This window comes from Mauremys reevesii, linkage group 15 (genome assembly GCF_016161935.1).
Source record: "Mauremys reevesii isolate NIE-2019 linkage group 15, ASM1616193v1, whole genome shotgun sequence".
In the NCBI taxonomy this organism is placed as follows: domain Eukaryota; kingdom Metazoa; phylum Chordata; order Testudines; family Geoemydidae; genus Mauremys; species Mauremys reevesii.
This window is the reverse complement of record NC_052637.1, coordinates 29,600,226-29,625,690: the sequence shown is the minus strand read 5'-3', so window position 1 is coordinate 29,625,690 and position 25,465 is coordinate 29,600,226. Positions and strand designations below refer to the sequence as shown.

At 51.3% G+C, this 25,465-nt stretch overlaps 1 protein-coding gene across 4 annotated transcripts in view; it reads right to left on the bottom strand.

The window, feature by feature from the left end:
* Positions 1-25,465, bottom strand: part of RNF157 (ring finger protein 157) — a 123,428-nt gene that overhangs the window by 8,496 nt on the left and 89,467 nt on the right. For 2 of the 4 annotated variants that reach the window (XM_039501944.1, XM_039501946.1), the window contains exons 13-18: positions 15,964-16,072; positions 14,239-14,350; positions 13,379-13,563; positions 11,864-11,929; positions 10,445-10,493; positions 7,452-7,562 (exon numbers count right to left, since the gene is read on the bottom strand). In XM_039501944.1, the coding sequence (XP_039357878.1) occupies positions 7,452-7,562; positions 10,445-10,493; positions 11,864-11,929; positions 13,379-13,563; positions 14,239-14,350; positions 15,964-16,072 (632 nt within the window). Of the gene's footprint in view, positions 1-1,757; positions 1,924-7,451; positions 7,563-10,444; positions 10,494-11,863; positions 11,930-13,378; positions 13,564-14,238; positions 14,351-15,963; positions 16,073-25,465 lie in introns of all 4 variants that reach the window. The other 2 variants (XR_005588515.1, XM_039501945.1) reach the window with 2 other exon arrangements.

The following is a 25,465-nucleotide window of genomic DNA, read 5'->3' as shown; positions in this document are numbered from 1 at the left end:
GTGGGTATTCACCCATGAAAGCTCATGCTGCAAAATGTCTGTTAGTCTATAAGGTGCCGCAGGACTCTTTGCTGCTTTTACAGATCCAGAGTAACACGGCTACCCCTCTGATACTTGGGATCAAACAGATCAGCTTTTAAAACAGTGAGCTGCAATATTACATATTTCCGGAGAGGAAGAGAATACCTCTGCCTTGTTTACCCAAGAGATAGTTGTCCATATGAGATCTGCTGGATGCTCATTTTATATTGCAATGTCCAAAGCTAATACTGGGCAATTTACTAAGCACACACTCTTGGCCTTTAATGTAGCTATGCTTTGCTGAAAGAAGTGTTATGACAGAAAGTAAATTTACATAAGCATCATGTAAACAGAGTGTGCTACCACCAGGCAGCTTTCTGTGGAGGGCTGTGCTGTGTACCTAGTGGAGTGAATTACTCTGAAAGTAAACAACAATCAAAATGAAACAGTATGACCTTGACTCTGAATTCACATCAGTGCAGTTTGACGTGGGTGTATTCCCATTGATTTCAGAGGAGTCACATCTGATCTATACTGACAGGAGTTCAGAACTGGGCCCAACGGCCAAAATTTACCAGGCTTCCGAGCTAAATAAAGGATGCATTACTCAAAGGGGTTGAGGCACTCACAGTTTCTTCCCAGTGCAGTAAATGGAGGCTGCCCTTGATCAGCAACTTGGAAAATGTAAGCCCTTAATAAAGGTTGCTATCTCTGGACACCTACACTGCAAAATAAGGTCCCAATTTAACTGAGATGTACACCAGGGATCGGCAGCCTTTGGCACGCGGCTCGCCAAAATAAGCCCCCTGGTGGGCCGGGCTGGTTTGTTTACCTGCCGCGTCCACAGGTTCGGCCGATCATGGCTCCCACTGGCTGTGGTTTGCCTTCCCAGGTCAATGGGAGTTGTGGGAAGCGGCGCAGGCTGAGGGATGTGCTGGCCGCCATGTCCTGCTGCTCCCATTCGCCTGGAGCAGAGAGCCACGGCAAGTGAGAGCCACGTGCCAAAGGTTGCCGATCCCTGGTGTACACAGTATATTGCAAAGTGTGTCCATTTAAACTGCCTGCTGGCTTTGGTCAGTAATACAGTACCTTCAAATCATTCCCCAATAGCAGAGTTATCTTTTGCTAATTGACATTAAGGGCCCAATTCTGATTTACACTAATGCCCCTTTACGTCACACTGTTTACACTCACTTTACAATGCTCTGGCATTTTTGCATCAAAGATTATTTGCCGTTTTGTGGAATTCTATATTTCTAATGTTAACTGATTTTCGTTTCGAGGTTGAGCTACAGAGCTACACAAATAAATCTCTATGTCCCAGAGGTGACGGGAAATTAACAAGATGAGAAAATCCATTAGGAGCTAGACATTGCATCACTAAGATGGCTCTTTTTATAGAACTGGATTAGCGAGGAGAGTCCTCCAAAGATCACAAGGTGGCATTCCACAGGGAGACTTGATACAGAGAAACATGGTATCAATTACACACACTCCCCCGACTCCACCCCGACTTCACAGAATCATAGAAATGTAGCGCTGGCTGGGACCTCAACCAAATGCTTCCAAGATTGCTCCAGCTACTAACTTAAGAACCCTAGGATGAATTTCATCAGGCCCTGCTGTCTTGAATACATCTAACTTATCTGCATTTTCTTTAGCCTGCTCTCTCCCTGCTTTGGCTTGCATTCCTACCCCCTTGTGGTTAATATTAATTACACTGGATATCTGCTCACCATTAACCTTTGTAGTGAAGACTGAAGCAAAACAGGCATTAAACACCTCCGCCTTTTTGATGTCATCGGTTATTAGTTCTCCTTCCCTGCTCAGTTGACGACCTACCCTTTCCTCCATCTTTCTCTTGCTTCAATGGTCTTTTGATCGGATCCATAATGATGGACTCTTGGAAAAGCATCCAGAATAGAAGTCAGCCATTTGAAATAAGCCTGCTGCAAAAATGCTTATGCTTCTAGTAATTTACATAAATTACAACAAGGGCCCTGGCCTGACTTTAAATCTGCTGAAGAGTCAGACTAGCCTGTCAGGTTTATTTAAACCTCGTCCCCGCTGGGAGGCCGGCAGCGTAACCGAGACCCTCCTGTGCTGTATCAAGTCTCCCTGAGGGATGCTGCCTTGTGAGCTTTCCAAGGATGCTCCTACCTAATTCTCCTCTAAAAAGACATCCACAGCAGTGAAACGAGTGATCAAGGATCAAGTATGGGGGAAGGGATAGCTCAGTGGTTTGAGCATTGGCCTGCTAAACCCAGGGTTGTGAATTCAGTCCTTGAGGGGGCCATTTAGGGATCTGGGGCAAAATCAGTACTTGGCCCTGATAGTGAAGGCAGGGGGCCGGACTCAATGACCTTTCAAGGTCCCATCCAGCTCTATGAGATAGTATATCTCCTTATATTTAAAAAAGGGTCTCTGCTTTCACGTATCATTTCCAAGGCTGGCCATTTATCATTGAAAAAAAGTCATTGGTTTAACATGGCAGCCTCCCTCCAACTCCCACACCCCAAATTACAGAAAACACAGGGAGGGGAGCCCTGGCTCAGCTCTCTTTTGGGCAAAATTCTTTATCTTTCAATAAAAAATAAAATTCCACCATTTAAAAATCCAGGTCATTCTTGGATGCTGCACAACACTGGATGTTTACAGATTCACATTGCTGAGAACTGACCGAATGTTGCTCAGCCACGCGCCGCCTGGAGGTGGAAAGACCACAACGCCTTGTGAAAACACCACAAGGGGCAAGGGTTTTGTCACAAACCCCATGATTGTGACAAACAAAGCCTTACACAGTTCAACAGTAGTGTGGTCACGGCTTTCAATTGCCTCCAGTAACCTGGATGCAATCAGAGCTGCCCACATAATTTTCCTGAAATTGTCGCATGGACGTGCACATTATGACAGCAGCTGGGTGCATTGAATCTGCAGGAAAGAAGCTCAGATTTACCCTGTTCTGAATAGCTGGCTGCTTCTTGCTGTGCATGCTGCTTTCTGCATCCATTATCTCAATTTTTAGGTGGATGTGGGGCATGCAAACCTCAGAAAACACATCTCTTTCCAAAAAATGTAGCTGTCTTCAAGGTCAGTTTTGTTTCAAAGCAAATTAAGTTGGACTAGGTAATTCATTGAGATTAAATGCACACCAGGCTCTTGCTGCTGGTGGCGCATAAGGCAGAAAGAAGACAGTCCGGGGTTGGGATGGGTGCGGCAGAGCGAACCCCACAGCAGAAGGGGTATTATAAAATAGATACTGAAACTGATAAAGAAACAGGACATTTTTCTCATTGCCTCCACCTCTTTTTGTGCATCAAGCTCGACACATGAATATATGTGGGGCAGATCCTCAGCTGGTGGGAAACTGACTTCAGTGGAGCCTGTACACCAGCTGAGGATCTGGCCTGTGCGTGCCTGTACTGTACTGCAAAGAGTTGCTCCTTTTCTCTGATGACTCAATAACCTATTCAATAAAGGCCAGAACCGATGTCCACTGGAATCAATCGGAGTCAGCAGATCTAAGGCCTGATCCAATATGAATCATCTGTTTCATCAGGGATCACTCACCTCATGATTCATCACATAACTTCCTCTCATAGAATCATAGAAGATTAGGGTTGGAAGAGCCCTCAGGAGGTCATTTAGTCCAACCCGCTGCTCAAAGCAGGACCAACCCCAACTAGATCATCCCAGCCAGGGCTTTATCAAGCTGGGCCTTAAAAACCTCTAAGGATGGAGATTCCACCCCCTCCCTAGGTAACCCATTCCAGTGCTTCACCACCCTCCTAGTGAAATAGTTTTTCCTAATATCCAACCTAGACCTCCCGCACAGCTACTTGAGACCATTGCTCCTTGTTCTGTCATCTGCCACCACTGAAAGCAGCTGAGCTCCATCCTCTTTGGAACCCCCCTTCAGGTAGATGAAGGCTGCTATTAAATCCCTCCCTCACTCTTCTTTTCTGCAGACTAAATAAGCCCAATTCTCTCTGGACTGACTTCCCTTCCATCTGCACCTCCTCTATCTATCTCTAGAATCTCTGTGTTTCTATCCATGCTACCTACCCTCAGCATCTGTTATCTGAGTCAACTTTTCACCAAAGAAACACTGTAGGAAGGAAACCCATAGAATAAACTCTGAACTAAGGAGGTAGGGGGAGAATCAAGGACTGGATCCTGGAGTAAAATGAAAACCCAGCCCCATTAAGCCAGCTAGCTTTCATGAAGAGCTCTACAGAGTAGGATAGGAGTCACTCTGGGGAAGGGGAAAAGGAGAGATGTTGGTCAGAGACTGGAGAACAAGTTGAAAAGAGGAACCTCAGGCTCAGCACATGCACAGAGCCTCTGCCCCTAGTTGATCCACAGACACCGGGCAGGACCGTGTGAGGAGGCTGGGACCGCGCGTATCTGTGGACAGGCAACCTTAAGGTGTTGTGCTCCGTTGTGATTCACGTATGCATTCCCCGTCTCCCCCAGGTGAGTAGTGCTGTCTGCTTTGAAGCAGGAGATGGATTCAAGCAGAGATGCAGAGCGCCCTGAGCAGGGCTAGGAGATCCATGCCCTGCCCTACGCTCAAGGCAGGAGAGAGCTCTGCAAGGGGCTCACAAGCAGCAAAGCCAGCAGACAGCCATGCAGGCTGGTGGATGGACACCACGTCTCTCGGCCGCGTACTCAGTGCCCAATTTATTCCACAAGAGCGCCTTAGATTTGGCCTTCTCCATGTACCATTCAACACAGCAGGAGCTACGCTCTGTAGAACCAGATTCTGCTCTCGGTTACGTGGATGCAAACCATGGCAGTAACACTACTGAACGCAATGTGGTTGCTCTGGATTCACAGCAGTGGAATATGGCAGAATTTGGTCCTGAGTATTTATTCAGCCTTCCTTATCTTCCACAACATGGCTGCTTCATTAGCAAAACCACGGATTAGAAAAGGTAACAACCACAGGAGCGTAGTTTAAAACACCACCTTCCAAAGACATTCAGGTAGGATGCTCCTGGCTCTGGTAAGAGTCCCTTCTTACCAGATCAGAGCATACAGGGAAGGAGCCGGGTGTCTGATTTGGTCCAACCATTCCCACCACTCCTGCATGTGGAAGCTTTAAACCAGCTGCCAGCCCTGGAGAAAGGCATTTGAATGCACAATCTGCCGCCTTTTTTGCAGGCTCTGTTCTATGGCAGGACACTGTATTGTCTCGACCTCTTGGCTGCATTTCCCCAAGTGGAATAAATTGTAACAGAAATAGGATGGCTGCAACGGGAGAGGAGGCGGCAGAGGAGGAAGCACCAGCGTTTTTTGGGTGGGGTGAAGGATTCCCCCGCCCACAACAGCTAATAAAACTAGGTCCTTGGAGATTTCTCCAAATATGTCAGGTCTACAGCCGTCAGAGAGCCCCCTGATTTATAGATCTGGGGAAGGGGTGTATGGGAGGGATAGGCAGGGTTGCATTCAGCTTGTCCACAAATTTACTGATGTCGTCAGATGTACTGGTGTATCACAAAGCAGTTCAACCAATCAAACAAAGAAGCTGGCCACTTCTATTTCCTGCCCAGTGGATCCTGCTGGAATCAAATGCTCTTACTCTTTTCCCTTTCCCTGACACTGAACTGACAACTCAATCTTGCCCCCATGACACTTAAGAAAGCAACCCTGACCCGTAGGAAAGATCCCACAGCAGCTCTGAACTGTGATTCTTTATCCCCACGCCTACTCCCATCCAGATTCATTCAGGGACTCCCAATAAATTTGTGACCGTTGAGCAACCCTGGGCGTGGGAAGGACAGAAGCATGGATTGAGAAAACTGTGTTGGGACAGAGTGAACATGAACTTTCACACAGATGGAGTCCAGTGAAAACAAACTCAAGAGACAAATACAGGAGAGACGGACCCGTAGTTAGTAAAAAAATGTGGCAGGAAGAAATGGAGAGAGAAAGAGTTAAGAAGTGGGGAGGAGAGATGGGTCTTTTGGGAGCCGCACTGGAGGAATAGTAAAACCAGCAATAACTAGCCTGTTTACACCCATTCATTTGCTACCCCACTAGTCACCCGCTTTGTGGATGGCACTTTCTGAAGCACTGGTGTTTAGATCAGAACAGGTCTACAGGATGCCTGGAAGCAACTGACCAGTGGCATGGCTGGTTCTTGATTTGGAAGGAAGAAGAGGGCCTGATGGAATTTTGTGCTGTTCTTTTGCCAAGTCTGAAGGCTACTGGATGTCACAGACTATGAGCCAGATCGGCTGCTGGTACAAATCAGTGTGGCTCCACTGAAGCTGACAGAACTACTCCAATTTACCCCAGCAGCCAATCAAGGCCTGTGTTACTAAAACAATCTATTTTCTGCTTACAAGCAGCACACATTCCGACATCTAACCAGCAGACCCGCCGCTGCTGTGACTAAAATGCAGCCTACAAAAAGCCACTGTGTTGGAAGAAGAACCAGAAACAACACAGTAGCCCCCGTCCCAGTTGAGACCCAGTTTGGCCGTGCAGCAAACCACGTTCCCACCTGGTGGGGCTTCAGCAGGATTCAGGACCGTGGATAAAGCCTGGCTCCTGTCCGCATAAGCAGACCAAAGCCGGTTTTCACTGCACTGCAGGCGAAGGTGCATAACTGAATGTTGCAACATGGGGGCTCTTCACTGGGAAGGTGGGACCCAAAGGCAGACGCTGGCCAGTAAATAAACAAATGATGATCATCCAACAACCCTCCTCCATAAATTAGCCTAGGCAGGTAGAAACCCCCACCGAGCCAGCATCATTCCTCACTCACGCTCAGCGAGCACTGACAAAATGGGGAGAAGCTTCTCGCAGGACCTCCCCCATCTTGGCCTCCTAAGAGGTCTGTCCTATGGTCCCTTTTGGACCCTTTTCCTTAGAGGCCCAGAACAGCAGGTTTGGGAGCAGTCAGGAAAGGGGAGATCACTGATCTTCTCCCTTGGCCCAGCCCTGTCTGGCTACAAAATACGGTTTGGGCTACAGGCCCCAGCTCCCTGTCCCACCCTCTCACCTGAGTGCTGCATGGTTTGAAAAGAAGTGGGGCTCGTTTGGCTTCAGGGCTCACCCAGTAAGCAACAGATGGCCGGGACCTACTGGACACTCTGGCCAATAGAGGCAAAGGATTCATTTCACAGCCTTCCGTGACGACTCGAGTGGGAGTAGCAGACCTGCAGTCCTTCCCTGCCCCAGTGGCCTGATCCAGGACTATGCTCATAAGAAGATGGGCACTACAATGGAACATCTTCAGCCTGTTTCCAGATGATCTACTGCTCCCGGCTGTCTAGCGACACACACACACACACACACACACACACGCACGCACGCCTGTTGCAGCAGGACAGGAGTGGGGAGTGAGAGAGAGGGAGAGTGGAAATGCTGTCCCCTCCCCCCCCACCACCAAAGTTCATGTTCAGCCGACTGCCACTCACCAGGGAAGCAGGCCTCAGAGCACAGCTTATTGTCCAGCGCTTTCACGCTCGCGATGTCAATGTCATTGTTATTGTCACACTCCATACCTAGGAAAGCACCTGTCCTCTGGCCTGTAACGGAGTTAACGCAGTTAGAGAGGCAATTGGGTCCCCCCCTCCTCGTAAAATAAAGGACGAGAGACGGAAATCAAATGTAATCGCATCGCTCTAAAAATAACAACGAGAACTACATGGGTAGAGAGTGGACAATAAGGACTCCGATCCGTGTGCGTGCGTTTGTTTCAAGCCATCCTGCTCCGTTTCCCCAGCCGCCTCCTTTCTCGTGCCATGACAACTGATGTCACCAAGGAGGGCTGCGGAATCCAGGAGGATACTTAACAGAAACATCTGTAAGAGCAGTAATTATGCAGGTGAAAAGGCAGAGAAGAGAGTAGCTAAGAAAAGCTAAAGAAAGCAGCTAGTAAGATTACTCCCTGTCCATGCTCTGGTCTGTATCTGATGCATTTCTGAATATGGGGATGTGTGTCTGCAAAATAAAAACTAACACAGTCGAATCTCACCGTGCTAATCGGCGGAGATAACCACTGCCACCCCCCCCAAAATACAAACTGCTGGCAACCTCTCCCCGCTTTCAGCACAGAGTTAACTGTCAACCACACCTAATTTACAAAATACACAACGGTCAGGCTTTGCAAAATCTTACTCCATCTTTCTCTGATGGTGCTCTTATCAGCCAGATAAAGGGTAGATCTGTGTCTGTTTCTCCTCTCACACCCATTTTACACATGGGTAAGTCAACTGACTGCCAAAGAAAAACTCCCAATTTACACTAGTAAATCCACCTCCCTTTGCCCAAAGACTTTTGCCTTGGAATACTGTGTGATCCAGTGCCCAGGGAAATCAATGGGAATATCTCCAATGATTTGGGCACGAGATCAGTTCCTCAGCAAGAATGGCATCAGATCATTTGTGCCTGAGCTGCAAAATGTTCACGGCTGATTTATCCACTGGTGCAGAATGAAGCCGGATTAGTAATAAAGTGAACTGCAAGGGTTAACATGAATGAACAAAAGACATTTCACACCGCTGCAGTCTTGAGGATGATTATTTTAAGTACGTTTTTGTTGATTTGCTAGTCGTCAAATTTCAGTCACTTTGGAACGAGTCCCCCAGTCATCAGGGCTAATTAGCAAGATTCTACTGTAAAGAAACAAAACAGCAGAGTCTGTGCTCTGTTACTTTTGCATGGGAAATGCCATACTTGGCAGGGGGAGAGAACTGCTTTTTCAAGGTGGGTTGGGGATTTATTTCTGGCTTCATGTCTAACCAGACATGGAAAGGGGAATTGCTCTGGGTTGACCAGAATGAGCCTTTATTTCTCTGTGCTAACCTAAGGGCTCCCATTGCTATGGTCCAGGTGACTCTCAAATCTTATGCTGCTTGCGTGTCACTGCAAATACTGGGGAGGTGCATTAGTCCAGACAAGTCTCTACCAGGAGTCTGTCTGAGCTGGACTTGCTAGGCACAGCTCAGGGTACGAAGCAGCATTGCTGAAACCTCCAGAGGCTCGGTTTTAGGAGGTTGCATGTCCAAGCCTAAGGAAGAGTGAGACCCCTTGAGGGCCTAGCACATCAAAGGGGTTCGTTCCAGAGCTGGGGGCGTAGCTCTGATTGCGTGGATCCATGACACCGGGCCTCTTTGATCCCTCCAGCACATATCAGCTCCGAATGCTTCAGCTATCAACATGTTCCTTGCAGCAGGGGCTGCTTAAAGGGGATACAGGTGTTGCAAGAGACATTGGGGTTAATTCCCCACTGGCCTAAGTGGGTGGAATTCCAACGAAGCAAATGACGTTGCATTTGCTTAAGCCACTGGTGAGTTTCGCCCTGTTAGCTTTTCACTGGTAGAGCTAAATTCACCCCTGGGCAGAGAGTTAACATGATGCTGGCCCTACTCATTTTGAAAGCCCCGCTGGTGCCTATGCATCCTGCTGGTGCTCTGGATGGGGGGTAGATTTTGCCCAGAAAGGTTCTGCGCAGGGTTCTAGATGCAGTTGGGCCGGGCGCAGAAAGGAAAAGGGCCCCGTTGCAGCAGTCCCTAAAGTACAGCTTCCTTCTGAGCCACCCAAGCACACCCCACTGTTTTCTGCTTCTCAAGCTGTGTCGCGGATTCCTGGGCACTAGCTGAGCTGGGCTCCAATTAACATGGCAGCGTTTGTGAAACTCCACCTTATCCGCTAGATTTCTCCTTTCTGATAGGCCGCTGTCCTTGTCATTAGAGCTGGTGCTGCCTGGCAAACGGGCAGAATTGGGAAGAGGAGGAGTGGGAGAAAAACCTGCAGGGTTTCCCCTCTCTGCTCCGCCCGTGCTTTTCTCTCCTCTGTTAATGGCTTATCCTAAACATGACTATTTCTCAGCTGCTCAGTGGAGAAGATAATCCGTCACTGAGAACACTTTGGCTTCTTCTCCAGAGGACCTGAACCAACCCCCCAGAGCAGAAACCCCTTCATCTCTGGGATGTTCACAATCTTCTCTTCAGCCTGGGCCCATCTCTAGTTTCTGCTGCCCGCTAAAGGCCTGAGCTGCAGCTCAGATAACCAGCCAGGGAGAGGAGAAAGGGAGAAGAAGGGGGATCCCAGGACACTGCAAACTGTACTGTCTACACACCACTTACTGTGCAAACAGAACCACGTCTGTGCCTCCCCAACGTACTGCAAAGCCACAGAGAGTCTCCTTCTCCCACCCGCCCTCCGCCAAAACTCCCACCCTCTCATTTTCCCCATTACCCCTCCACCCTGAGCCCAGTTCATTGTTATGGAAGAGAAGACGCCCCCTCTCCTATTCCCCCCACAATAATTGGGCAGGATAGCGTTCCTGGGAAGGCTGGCTCCCCTTCTCTGACTAGGCACGATGCCCTGAGCATACGCTCTGCTGCCTGCCGGTGAAACAGAATGAAAACTAGCAGAGAGGGGAGTAATGATCCACCTCCATTACCATCTTCCTGGGTGGGAGATCCGTCCTCTTCCTCCATGACATCGTTTCCCTGCGACACAGAAGACATGCAGTGAACGTGAACAGCAGAGGACTCTCTGTCCAAGAACACGGAGCTGAGTCCTTCCAACACTGCCAGCCTCCTCTCCACAGGCAGGCTGGCCACGAACCCATGCTGCCCTCCATCCCCCTGCATTTCCCTAGCTCCCCCAGGCACCCGTAGCCAGACTCACACACCTTTCACTCTGACTTTCCTGGCGGCACTCAGGATACCTGCTTGGTGCTGTGCCAAGGGACTCGGCCGGGCTCCGCCCACTCGGGCCAGAGTGAATGTGGCTCAGACTCCGCAGAACCCAGGCAAAGTCCTGCATGCCTTAGTGAATATTCATCCTCTGAGCTGGTCCCAGGGATAAACTGCATCACTGCCAGAGGATCTGCCCCTCCCACAGCTATGGCCAGTCCTGCCGGGGATGGTGCATCTCCTCACCTCACGATGCTACGACAAAACTCTCCTAGTGGCAGTTCTCACTCATCTCAGTTCTCCCCCCACCCCTCAAGAGCTTGACACTCCAGTTTCTCCAACCAAGGAAGGACACCGAGTGTAATTATATTCAGGCCACCTACACAGAGCCACCATGAGTCATCAGCCAAGACAGAACCCAGGGTTAGTGCTGGGTGCACTTGTTTGACTAAAACTTTTTTGGGGGGGCGGGGGCAGTGAAAAAGGCAGATTCTGCAACACCGAAACATTCTGCAAATTTTGACAATTTCTTTCCATTGAAAAAGAGCGAGAAGAAATTCTAAAAAAAAAAAAAATCGAAACGTTTGCTTTCAGTTTTTCAGTCTGAAGCGCTTGTTTTAAATTTTCCTTTAATTCTATTTTTAAAAATTTTTTAAAAGCTTAAAAATGCTCAAAACTGAAACGAAAGCCTTTCACGTCAGGCTGAATGGAACGTTTTGTTGGACCAGAAATGGATTTTTTTAAAACTCTTTGATGTGCCAAAAGTTTCATTTTTGGTTTGACCCGAAATGCTTTTTTTTCCCCTTCAAATTCTGAGTTGCCAGCAAACCAAACAAAATAATTCATTATTCACACAGCTCTACCCAGGACTTTTGGCACAAAAGCACATGCCTCTAAAGCTTGAGCTAAGGAATAGTCCCGTCAGGTAAGTCACAAGGTCTTATACTCGCCGTGGCAGGTCTTAATTTGTACCGAAAGAGGTGCCAAATTTTTTACTTTCACAGCTGACCTGGCAAGCCCCGAGGTGCCAGGGTTCAGCCCTGGTACAAATTAAGCACTGCCCTGGGACCAGCTGCTAGCAACCGGTGTGATCACACACATGCATCCAGTGTATTACGTAGCTCACTGATCATTAGGAAAGGCTGGTGACAAGGTCCTTCCTTTTGAACATAGGTTTTTACCTCTGAGTCTTGCTCCTCCGCAGGGATACTGACAAAATTCCTATCCGGAGATTCCACAGGGGTTGACTGAAAAAGGAGGACAAGAGAAATCAGACAATTCTGCTTGGATGGTGCATCCATGAATCAATGCAATACGCAGCTAACATTCTCCATCATCGGGGCTGCCCTTAGGCAGCTGGGATAATAGACCCCAGCGCTGTCTTTCAGAACCGCGAAGGCTCACCCAGACAGAGGAAGGCTCATTAGCTGACTTACTCTCTCTATTTAGTGCTGCACAATTGAGCTAAAAAAATGTTTTTCAAGGAAGATTCCAACCCATGTCCCTTGAGCCAAAAAAATATTTCTGAGTTCAATATATAGGGCTTCAAAATTATAGTTTTGACAGTGATTTTGTCAAGCTGCTGTTTAGGATAACCCCCCTGGCAACCAAAAAGCTGAAGTTATGTGTATGACAGTAGCACTTAGAGGCCTTAACTGAGATCAGGGCCTCATTGTGCTAGGCACTGTGCAGACATACACGGAGACAGTCCCAGTGCTGAAGAGCTGACAGTCTCAGCAGATATACAGGAGCGACTCAGAGGTGCACTGACTTGCCCAAGGCTGTACAGCAAATCTGTAGCAGAGTCAGGAATAGATGCTCCGTCTCCTGACTCCCCACCCAGTGCCCTACCCCACTGGACCATGCTGGTTCCAAAAGCCAGTTCTTTTCTACAGTGTTTTCTCTGACACATGCTTTTGAAATGGATCTAACAGTTACAAAGGAAAGTGGGAGGAGCAAGGAGGAAGGGAAAGGAAGGGAGAAAGGCCTCAGGGCTCCTCTACCAGAAAGTTTTCTTTCTATTGTTTGAAAGCAAAAGGTTTTAGAAAATGACTAAAACTTTAGCTGCTCCAAATTGAAATGACAAACGGGTGCATCATTCACTGCACATGCGTTCCAAAGACATGAACCCTCTAGTGACCGGAGTGCTGGTCTAGAAGGGCAGTCAGACCAGAGTTGGGTTAATAGCTTGAGGTCAAATTTTCCAATGTGCTTACATGACTTAGGAGCCTAACTCCCATTTTCAAAAGGACTTAGGCACTTAGCAGTCTAAGTTGCTTTGACTTTCAAAGGGCCTGAGTCCCTATTGACTAGTCATTAGTCACAAAAGGCACTAAGGCACTTGAGCATTTTGAAAACTTGACCCCAGATCTTAAAGCAGAAGTGCAGTGAAAACAAGTAAGAGAGTCTCTGGTGTTATTCCATATGAACAAAGAAATCACTAGGCTCCCACACAGCTGGTTCACCTAATCTGGTAGCCTGCCAAGGCTGGATGCTTCACATGAAGATGTAAACTACCCCCGTGAATACAAACTCCCCTCCCCCTGGCAAATCATTGCTCCCCAGCATACATACAGCCCTACCCGCAAATAATCAATGGCATTGTATAATACTAGTCCACACAGAGGTACATTTCTTGCGATGGTGATCAGCTTATCCCCCAATGCATGAAATGCTTGTAGGTCCATTATACTTACCTCTCCTTCTGAAGGAATCCCACTGGCAGCAGCAGGGGATGGGAGCGTGTCCCCCTCTTCCTCTGTGCCCGGAGCGACATAGGAGCCAGACATGGAAGACATGGTGTCAGTGCTGATCTGGGAGTGCTGACTTTGGGAGGAGGCCATGGACATGATGGACTGGGCCAGGCTGCTGCTGCCAGGATCTAGGGAGAAAGGGAAGCGTGGAGAACGCAGGGCAGCATTAGAGAGGGCAGAGCAGCTGTGGCTATGCAGGTCTGACTGCAAAGGAAACAGTTTGCAAGACTGATTCTACGATGATGGGTGTCGATTTTGCACGCTCTCCTTCTCCGAACCCTGGTACTGGCACCTTTAAGCTGGGTCCTTGCCTCCACGTCCTGTGGCCTGGAGACTGCAGTCGCTAACTGCCATTTGAACACTTGACAAAGAAACTGCTTGTCTTTATGGGGGGCTTCTTAACTGCTCCAATGGGAATAAGCTACTGCTGCATGCAATGCCTGCATCTAGCCTACAGCTTCGGGGCTGGACGCAGGCATCACTAGGTGAGGATCTCCAGCCATGTCATGTAGGAGGTCAGACTAGGTGATCACAATGGCCCCTTTCTGGCCTTAACGTCTCTGAAATCTACAGATAATGGGGTTTGACCATTAAGATATTAACAAGCCAGCTCAAATCCTGTTCACCTAATTCACACATTACTCCCAAGCAGGATCAGACCCTTGGAAGCATCTTGAGACAAGGTCTTTGTCCTCTCTTCCTCAAATGCAAAGTGCCATGTGCTCCTATGGCGTTGCATAACGCAACCATCAGGAAGCCAAGTGACCACTGAAATGCTGCTTGTCCCTCTTCTCCTACCGTACCTTCTGGGGAGGAGATGGTGGAGGAGAGAGGGGTTCCTGTGCATGAAGACTGATCTATTGCTCCTGAGGAGGACAAGGTGAGGTTTTCACTCTCTGGTGTCACACCACATTCCTGGAAGGAGAGCAAACACACCAGAGTAAGAGGACGACAGGTCCCTGCAGATGAAGCAATTTATTGTAGTTTGGTATTTTCAAGCCATTTAGGGCTCCTGGCAGTTTCTGAATTGGTAGCCCTGGAGATTAAAGTCTTTGAAGCTTCAGGACAATAAATAGAGCAGGTATCTTCACAGTGTCCCACTAACATGCCTGTTCTCCAAGGGCCACCTCTAGGGGGGAGAAGGGTTTTTAACTCTTGGTGCTCATTCCACCTTTGGCCTTGTGATGAGGTTGCCAACAAGAAAGACAATTATCAGGGTGTTTGTTTGCAGCATGGACCCCCTGTACATTAGGGCTAAAACTCACCAACTCCTTTCACATTAGCCATCAAACTGCTAAGAGATTCTGATAATGGACTGATGTGGACATCTTGTCGAATGCACTGGAGAGCGGGAACCCACCAATGAGTGAGCCGGAGGCTTTCGGGCCATGTACGACAGACTGATTGATCACCAACAGACTCCACTACTGATCTTTGCACAACCTATCGGTCACAGAGCCAGGCTGAGAGACAGGAGCTCTCGAGTGATATTCCCAGCCCTCCCACTGACTTGCACTCTATGACTTTACTTTACCTGTTACCCATCTAGACAAGGGGGCTAATATGGACCCACAGCACATGGGTATCATGGGGGTCTGACTCAACCTGCAAAGTGTTAGATAGCAGGGGCTGTGAATGAGAGGCTAATTAATGACTCTACCCAGAAAATGACTGTGTAAAAATAGCACCTATGTATTTAATAGATCTGCCCTGAGAGGGCATTCAGAGTCCAATCTACTTAGTCTCTGCTATATTTACTGCCATCAGCCCAGCAGAACAAACACAGCTCTGGGACAACCAGCAGGATCCTTTCCTGTCTCTGGTTGTATCAGAAATATTAACTGCACTCCGATTCCAAGGTCACCTGCGCATCCCCAGCCTCCTCAGATTATGCCCCCAGTTAAATCTGTGCAAGCCCAGAGGACAATAGGGCTACACAGGGGTAATTCAGAGAAGACAGCACTTGGCTGAAGAATCTTCATTGCTGGTGATGATACACAAGAAAGAAAGAGCCCAGCTTGACTCTTAGATCCCAGGCTGAGTTTGTAGGGTTGCCAGTTTAAAAAAAAAACAAAAACAACAACACAGCTTTGCTTTGCTTGCAAACTGGACTCATAAGAACATAAGAATGGCCATACTGGGTCAGACCAAATGTCCATCCAGCCCAGCATCCTGTCTTCCAACAGTAGTCAATGCCAGGAGCCCCAGAGGGAGTGGACCTAACACGTAATGATCAAGTGATCTCTCTTCTGCCATCCATCTCCACCCTCCGACAAACAGAGGCTAGGGACACCATTCCTTACCCATCCTGGCTAATAGCCATTAATGGACTTAACCTCCATGAATGTATTCAGTTCTCTTTTAAACCCTGTTATAGTCCTAGCCTTCACAACCTCCTCAGGCAAGGAGTTCCACTCATTTTATACAGAATGACTGCGGAACAAAACAAACAAGGAACTCCAGAATGCCAGTTCCATGGGTCTCTTTGCTGAGCAGGCGGCTGGACCAGAACACTGTTAAACAATCACCTCCTCATGCTGATGAGGAGACTTCCTCCTGGAAATCCTGATTTCCGATTCACTGCAGGACTTCTCATCATCTTCTTCGTGCAGGACTGAGGAAGTCTGGGAAACTGACCTAGCAAGGAGGGGAAAGGAGCATCCTGTTAACTTACAATTGCATCAGTGATTTCACTAGCACAACCCATGCTGTCACTGCAACTGTCTGCAGCCTTCCACAGGAAGCCAGTGCTCCAGGAGCGGGCCAATGGAGGGTGTAACAGTTGTAGCTGCAGTCATGTGGCAGGGGGGTTAACCCTTTGTAGCCCAGACCCATGTCAGGTCTCTGGGGCACCTTTATGACAGACAGAACGGCAAGGTAAAAAGTGGTATTTATATGGATCAGTGAAACAAGCATCTTTTCCTTCACCCTGTTCTCTGTACAGGGTCCTCCTCCCATCTGTTCTGCTTGCTGGACCAAAAATCTCTCCCCAGTTATGCCAGGATAAATCCAGAGCTGTTCCATGGATGTCACTGGGGTGCTGAACCCAAATAGGATCTGAGGGTGTTCGACATCCAACAGGACCCAACCCTTAGCCAACACTTGGGGTTCCTTGGCATTGGCACATTCATCCTTCTTCTGCAAGTCTCCGCCACAGCATTTCTGCCAAGTGCCAATGGTCCCCTGGAGAATCGGGATGCAACTGGCCAGTGAGGCAGCACTGAGGGGACGGGGGAAGAGGATGTTTCTCCTCCAGCATGCTAGGCAGGACCACACCATTAGGGAAGAAGCACACGGCAGATAGGACCCCTCAGGGTGAGCTCCCGGGGCCTGATACAGAGGCCGCTGAATTCAATGGAAGGATTCCCATTGGCAGCAAAGGGAGCTGGAAGAGGCCATTCAGAAGCGCATGCCTTTACTGGCTATGGGTCAAATCTTGCCATCCCTGCTGGCCTTAGGAACCCTAACTCTAGGGTGGGAACCCCTACCAATAGGAACCCTAACCCTAGGGCGGGGCGCCCTACGCATAGGAACCCTAACCCTAGCTCCAAGTGCCCTACCCATAAGAACCCTAACCCTACGGCGGGAAGCCCTACCTATAGGAACCCTAACCCAACCTCCCAGTGCCCTACCCATAGGAATTCTAACCCTAGAGAGGGAATCCCTACCCATAGGAAACCTAACCCTAGGGCGGGGCGCCCTACCCATAGGAACCCTAACCCTAGGGCAGGATATCCTACCCATTGGAACCCTAACCCTAGCTCCAAGTGCCCTACGCATAGGAACCCTAACCCTAGGACGGGGTGCCCTACCCATAGGAACCCTAACCCTAGGGCAGGAAGCCCTACCCATAGGAACCCTAACCCTAGCTCCAAGTGCCCTACCCATAGGTACCCTAACCCTAACCCTAGGGCGGGGCGCCCTACGCATAGGAACCCTAACCCTAGCTCCAAGTGCCCTACCCTTGGGAACCCTAACCCTAGGGTGGGAAGCCCTACCCATACGAACCCTAACCCTAGAGAGGGAATCCCTACCCATAGAAAACCTAACCCTAGGGCGGGGCGCCCTACCCATAGGAACCCTAACCCTAGCTCCAAGTATCCTACCCATTGGAACGCGAACCCTAGCTCCAAGTGCCCTACGCATAGGAACCCTAACCCTAGAGCGGGGTGCCCTCCCCATAGGAACCCTAACCCTAGGGCAGGAAGCCCTACCCATAGGAACCCTAACCGTAGCTCCAAGAGCCCTACCCATAGGTACCCTAACCCTAGCTCCAAGGGCCCTACCCTAAGGAACCCTAACCCTAGCTCCAAGGGCCCTACCCTAAGGAACCCTAACCCTAGCTCCAAGAGCCCTAACCTAAGGAACCCTAACCCTAGCTCCAAGAACCCTACCCATAGGAACCCTAACCCTAGGGTGGGAAGCCCTACCCATAGGAACCCTAACCGCAGCTCCAAGTGCCCTACCCATAGGAACCCTAACCCTAGGGCGGGCAGTCCTACCCATACGATCCCTAACCCTAGCTCCAAGTGCCCTACCCATAGGAACCCTAACCCTAGCTCCAAGTGCCCTACCCATAGGAACCCTAACCCTAGCTCCAAGTATCCTACACTTAGGAACCCTATCCCTAGCTCCAAGTGCCCTACCCTTAGGAACCCTAACCCTACGGCGGGAAGCCCTACCCATAGGAACCCTAACCCATGCTCCAAGGGCCCTACCCATAGGAACCCTAACCCTAGCTCCAAGGGCCCTACCCTTGGGAACCCTAACCGTAGAGTGGGAAGCCCTACCCTTGGGAACCCTAACCCTAGGGTGGGAAGCCCTACCCATAGGAACCCTAACCCTAGGGCGGGGCGCCCTACGCATAGGAACCCTAACCCTAGCTCCAAGTGCCCTACCCTAAGGAACCCTAACCCTAGCTCCAAGGGCCCTACCCATAGGAACCCTAACCCTAGCTCCAAGTGCCCTACCCATAGGAACCCTAACCCTAGCTCCAAGAGCCCTACCCATAGGAACCCTAACCCTAGCTCCAAGAGCCCTACCCTTGGGAACCCTAACCCTAGCTCCAAGTGCCACACCCATAGGAACCCTAACCCTAGCTCCAAGGGCCCTACCCATAGGAACCCTAACCCTAGCTCCAAGGGCCCTACCCATAGGAACCCTAACCCTAGGGCGGGGCACCCTACGCATAGGAACCCTAACCCTAGCTCCAAGTGCCCTACCCTAAGGAACCCTAACCCTAGCTCCAAGAGCCCTACCCTTGGGAACCCTAACCCTAGGGTGGGAAGCCCTACCCATAGGAACCCTAACCCTAGCTCCAAGTGCCCTACCCATAGGAACCCTAACCCTAGCTCCAAGTGCCCTACCCATACGAACCCTAACCCTAGGGCAGGAAGCCGTACCCATAGGAACCCTAACCCTAGCTCCAAGTGCCCTACCCTTAGGAACCCTAACCCTACGGCGGGAAGCCCTACCAATAGGAACCCTAACCCTAGCTCCAAGTGCCCTACCCATAGGAACCCTAACCCTAGCTCCAAGTGCCCTACCCATAGGAACCCTAACCCTAGCTCCAAGTGCCCTACCCATAGGAACCCTAACCCTAGCTCCAAGTGCCCTACCCATAGAAACCCAAACCATAGTTCCAAGTGCCCTACCCATAGGAACCCTAACCATGGCTCCAACTGCCGAACCCGTAGGAACCATAACCCTAGCTCCAACTGCCCTACCCACAGGAAGCCTAACGATAGGGCGGGAAGCCCTACCAATAGGAACCCTAACCCTAGTTCCAAGTGCCCTACCCATAGGAACCCTAACCCTAGCTCCAAGAGCCCTACCCTTGGGAACCCTAACCCTAGGGTGGGAAGCCCTACCCATAGGAACCCTAACCCTAGCTCCAAGTGCCCTACCCATACGAACCCTAACCCTAGGGCAGGAAGCCGAACCCATAGGAACCCTAACCCTAGCTCCAAGTGCCCTACCCTTAGGAACCCTAACCCTACGGCGGGAAGCCCTACCAATAGGAACCCTAACCCTAGCTCCAAGTGCCCTACCCTAAGGAACCCTAACCCTAGCTCCAAGAGCCCTACCCTTGGGAACCCTAACCCGAGGGTGGGAAGCCCTACCCTTGGGAACCCTAACCCTAGCTCCAAGTGCCCTACCCATAGGAACCCTAACCCTAGCTCCAAGTGCCCTACCCATAGGAACCCTAACCCTAGCTCCAAGTGCCCTACCCATAGGAACCCTAACCCTAGCTCCAAGTGCCCTACCCATAGGAACCCTAACCCTAGCTCCAAGTGTCCTACCCATAGGAACCCTAACCCTAGCTCCAAGGGCCCTACCCTAAGGAATCCTAACCCGAGCTCCAAGAGCCCTAACCTAAGGAACCCTAACCCTAGCTCCAAGAGCCCTACACTTGGGAACCCTAACCCTAGGGTGGGAAGCCCTACCCATAGGAACCCTAACCCTAACTCCAAGTGTCCTACCCATACGAACCCTAACCCCAGGGCAGGAAGCCGTACCCATAGGAACCCTAACCGTAGCTCCAAGTGCACTACCCATAGGAACCCTAACCCTAGCTCCAAGTGCCCTACCCATAGGAACCCTAACCCTAGCTCCAAGGGCCCTACACTTAGGAACCCTAACCCTAGCTCCAAGTGTCCTACCCTTAGGAACCCTAACCCTACGGCGGGAAGCCCTACCCATAGGAACCCTAACCCTAGCTCCAAGTGCCCTACCCATAGGTACCCTAACCCTAGCTCCAAGGGCCCTACCCATAGGAACCCTAACCCTAGCTCCAATGGCCCTACCCTTGGGAACCCTAACCCTAGAGTGGGAAGTCATACCCATAGGAACCCTAACCCTAGGGCGGGGCGCCCTACGCATAGGAACCCTAACCCTAGCTCCAAGTGCCCTACCCTAAGGAACCCTAACCCTAGCTCCAAGGGCCCTACCCATAGGAACCCTAACCCTAGCTCCAAGGGCCCTACCCATAGGAACCCTAACCCTAGCTCCAAGAGCCCTACCCTTGGGAACCCTAACCCTAGGGTGGGAAGCCCTACCCATAGGAACCCTAAAACTAACTCCAAGTGCCCTACCCTTGGGAACCCTAACCCTAGCTCCAAGTGCCCTACCCATAGGAACCCTAACCCTAGCTCCAAGTGCCCTACCCATAGGAACCCTAACCCTAGCTCCAAGTGCCCTACCCATAGGAACCCTAACCCTAGGTCGTTTAGCCCTACCCATAGGAACCCTAACCCTAGCTCCAAGTGCCCTACCCTAAGGAACCCTAACCCTAGCTCCAAGAGCCCAACCCATAGGAACCCTAAACCTAAGGCTGGGCGCCCTACCCTTAGAAACCCTAACCCTAGCTCCAAGAGCCCAACCCATAGGAACCCTAACCCTAGATCCAAGATCCCAACCCATAGGAACCCTAATCCTAGCTCCAAGTGCCCTACCCATAGGAACCCTAACCCTAGGGCGGGAAGCCCTACCCATAGGATCCCTAACCCTAGCTCCAAGTGCCCTACCCATAGGAACCCTAACCCTAGCGTGGGAAGCCCTACCCATAGGAACCCTAACCCTAGCTCCAAGTGCCCTACCCATAGGAACCCTAACCCTAGCTCCAAGTGCCCTACCCTTGGGAACCCTAACCCTAGCTCCAAGTGCCCTACCCATAGGAACCCTAACCCTAGCTCCAAGTGCCCTACCCTTAGGAACCCTAACCCTACGGCGGGAAGCCCTACCCATAGGAACCCTAACCCTAGCTCCAAGGGCCCTACCCATAGGAACCCTAACCCTAGCTCCAAGTGCCCTACCCATAGGAACCCTAACCCTAGCTCCAAGTGCCCTACCCTAAGGAACCCTAACCCTAGCTCCAAAAGCCCTACCCTTGGGAACCCTAACCCTACGGTGGGAAGCCCTACCCATAGGAACCCTAACCCTAACTCCAAGTGCCCTACCCTTGGGAACCCTAACCCTAACCCTAGCTCCAAGTGCCCTACCCATAGGAACCCTAACCCTAGCTCCAAGTGCCCTACCCATACGAACCCTAACCCTAGGGCAGGAACCCGAACCCATAGGAACCCAATCCCTAGCTCAAAGTGCCCTACCCTTAGGAACCCTAACCCTACGGCGGGAAGCCCTACCCATAGGAACCCTAACCCTAGCTCCAAGTGCCCTACCCATAGGAACCCTAACCCTAGCTCCAAGTGCCCTACCCATAGGAACCCTAACCCTAGCTCCAAGTGCCCTACCCATAGGAACCCTAACCCTAGCTCCAAGTGTCCTACCCATAGGAACCCTAACCCTAGCTCCAAGGGCCCTAACCTAAGGAACCCTAACCCTAGCTCCAAGAGCCCTACACTTGGGAACCCTAACCCTAGGGTGGGAAGCCCTACCCATAGGAACCCTAACCCTAACTCCAAGTGCCCTACCCATACGAACCCTAACCCTAGGGCAGGAAGCCGTACCCATAGGAACCCTAACCGTAGCTCCAAGTGCACTACCCATAGGAACCCTAACCCTAGCTCCAAGTGCCCTACCCATAGGAACCCTAACCCTAGCTCCAAGTGTCCTACACTTAGGAACCCTAACCCTAGCTCCAAGTGCCCTACCCATAGGAACCCTAACCCTAGCTCCAAGTGTCCTACCCTTAGGAACCCTAACCCTACGGCGGGAAGCCCTACCCATAGGAACCCTAACCCTAGCTCCAAGTGCCCTACCCATAGGAACCCTAACCCTAGCTCCAAGGGCCCTACCCTTGGGAACCCTAACCCTAGGGTGGGAAGCCCTACCCATAGGAACCCTAACCCTAGGGCGGGGCGCCCTACGCATAGGAACCCTAACCCTAGCTCCAAGTGCCCTACCCTAAGGAACCCTAACCCTAGCTCCAAGGGCCCTACCCATAGGAACCCTAACCCTAGCTCCAAGGGCCCTACCCATAGGAACCCTAACCCTAGCTCCAAGGGCCCTACCCATAGGAACCCTAACCCTAGCTCCAAGAGCCCTACCCTTGGGAACCCTAACCCTAGGGTGGGAAGCCCTACCCATAGGAACCCTAACCCTAGCTCCAAGTGCCCTACCCATAGGAACCCTAACCCTGGCTCCAAGTGCCCTACCCATAGGAACCCTAACCCTAGCTCCAAGTGCCCTACCCATAGGAACCCTAACCCTAGCTCCAAGTGCCCTACCCATAGGAACCCTAACCCTAGCTCTAAGTGCCCTACCCTTGGGAACCCTAACCCTAGGGTGGGAAGCCCTACCCATAGGAAACCTAACCCTAGGGCGGGGCGCCCTACCCATAGGAACCCTAACCCTAGGGCGGGAAATCCTACCCATTGGAACCCTAACCCTAGCTCCAAGTGCCCTACGCATAGGAACCCTAATCCTAGGGCGGGGTGCCCTACCCATAGGAACCCTAACCCTAGGGCAGGAAGCCCTACCCATAGGAACCCTAACCCTAGATCCAAATGCCCTACCCATAGGTACCCTAACCGTAGCTCCAAGGGCCCTACCCATAGGAACCCTAACCCTAGCTCCAAGGGCCCTACCCTAAGGAACCCTAACCCTAGCTCCAAGTGCCCTACACTTGGGAACCCTAACCCTAGGGTGGGAAGCCCTACCCATAGGAACCCTAACCCTAGCTCCAAGTGCCCTACCCATAGGAACCCTTACCCTAGCTCCAAGTGCCACACCCATAGGAACCCTAACCCTAGCTCCAAGGGCCCTACCCATAGGAACCCTAACCCTAGCTCCAAGGGCCCTACCCATAGGAACCCTAACCCTAGGGCGGGGCACCCTACGCATAGGAACCCTAACCCTAGCTCCAAGTGCCCTACCCTAAGGAACCCTAACCCTAGCTCCAAGAGCCCTACCCTTGGGAACCCTAACCCTAGGGTGGGAAGCCCTACCCATAGGAACCCTAACCCTAACTCCAAGTGCCCTACCCTTGGGAACCCTAACCCTAGCTCCAAGTGCCCTACCCATAGGAACCCTAACCCTAGCTCCAAGTGCCCTACCCATACGAACCCTAACCCTAGGGCAGGAAGCCGTACCCATAGGAACCCTAACCCTAGCTCCAAGTGCCCTACCCTTAGGAACCCTAACCCTACGGCGGGAAGCCCTACCCATAGGAACCCTAACCCTAGCTCCAAGTGCCCTACCCATAGGAACCCTAACCCTAGCTCCAAGTCCCCTACCCATAGGAACCCTAACCCTAGCTCCAAGTGTCCTACCCATAGGAACCCTAACCCTAGCTCCAAGTGTCCTACCCATAGGAACCCTAACCCTAGCTCCAAGGGCCCTACCCTAAGGAACCCTAACCCTAGCTCCAAGAGCCCTAACCTAAGGAACCCTAACCCTAGCTCCAAGAGCCCTACACTTGGGAACCCTAACCCTAGGGTGGGAAGCCCTACCCATAGGAACCCTAACCCTAACTCCAAGTGCCCTACCCATACGAACCCTAACCCTAGGGCAGGAAGCCGTACCCATAGGAACCCTAACCGTAGCTCCAAGTGCCCTACCCATAGGAACCCTAACCCTAGCTCCAAGTGTCCTACCCATAGGAACCCTAACCCTAGCTCCAAGTGCCCTACCCATAGGAACCCTAACCCTAGCTCCAAGTGTCCTACCCTTAGGAACCCTAACCCTACGGCGGGAAGCCCTACCCATAGGAACCCTAACCCTAGCTCCAAGTGCCCTACCCATAGGTACCCTAACCCTAGCTCCAAGGGCCCTACCCATAGGAACCCTAACCCTAGCTCCAAGTGCCCTACCCTTGGGAACCCTAACCCTAGCTCCAAGTCCCCTACCCATAGGAACCCTAACCCTAGGTCCAAGTCCCCTACCCATAGGAAACCTAACCCTAGGGCGGGGCGCCCTACCCATAGGAACCCTAACCCTAGGGGGGGAAATCCTACCCATTGGAACCCTAACCCTAGCTCCAAGTGCCCTACCCATAGGAACCCTAACCCTAGGGCGGGGTGCCCTACCCATAGGAACCCTAACCCTAGGGCAGGAAGCCCTACCCATAGGAACCCTAACCCTAGCTCCAAGTGCCCTACCCATAGGAACCCTAACCCTAGCTCCAAGTGCCCTACCCATAGGAACCCTAACCCTAGCTCCAAGTGCCCTACCCATAGGAACCCTAACCCTAGCTCCAAGTGCCCTACCCATAGGAACCCTAACCCTAGCTCCACGTGCCCTACCCTAAGGAACCCTAACCCTAGCTCCAAGAGCCCTACCCTTGGGAACCCTAACCCTAGGGTGGGAAGCCCTACCCATAGGAACCCTAACCCTAACTCCAAGTGCCCTACCCTTGGGAACCCTAACCCTAGCTCCAAGTGCCCTACCCATAGGAACCCTAACCCTAGCTCCAAGTGCCCTACCCATAGGAACCCTAACCCTAGGTCCCTAAGCCCTACCCATAGGAACCCTAACCCTAGCTCCAAGTGCCCTACCCATAGGAACCCTAACCCTAGCTCCAAGTGCCCTACCCATAGGAACCCTAACCCTAGCTCCAAGTGCCCTACCCATAGGAACCCTAACCCTAGCTCCAAGTGCCCTAACCATAGAAGCCCTAACCCTAGGGTGGGAAGCCCTACCCATATGAACCCTACCCCAATTCCAAATGCCCTACCCATGGGAACCGTGACCCTAGCTCCAAGTGCCCTACCCATAGGAACCCTAACCCTAGCTCCAAGTGCCCTACCCATAGGAACCCTAACCCTAGCTCCAAGTGCCCTACCCATAGGAACCCTAACCCTAGCTCCAAGAGCCCTACCCATAGGAACCCTAACCCTAGCTCCAAGTGCCCTACCCATAGGAACCCTAACCCTAGCTCCAAGTGCCCTACCCTTGGGAACCCTAACCCTAGGGTGGGAAGCCCTACCCATAGGAACCCTAACCCTAGCTCCAAGTGCCCTACCCATAGGAACCCTAACCCTAGCTCCAAGTGCCCTACCCATAGGAACCCTAACCCTAGGGCAGGAAGCCCTACCCATAGGAACCCTAACCCTAGCTCCAAGTGCCCTA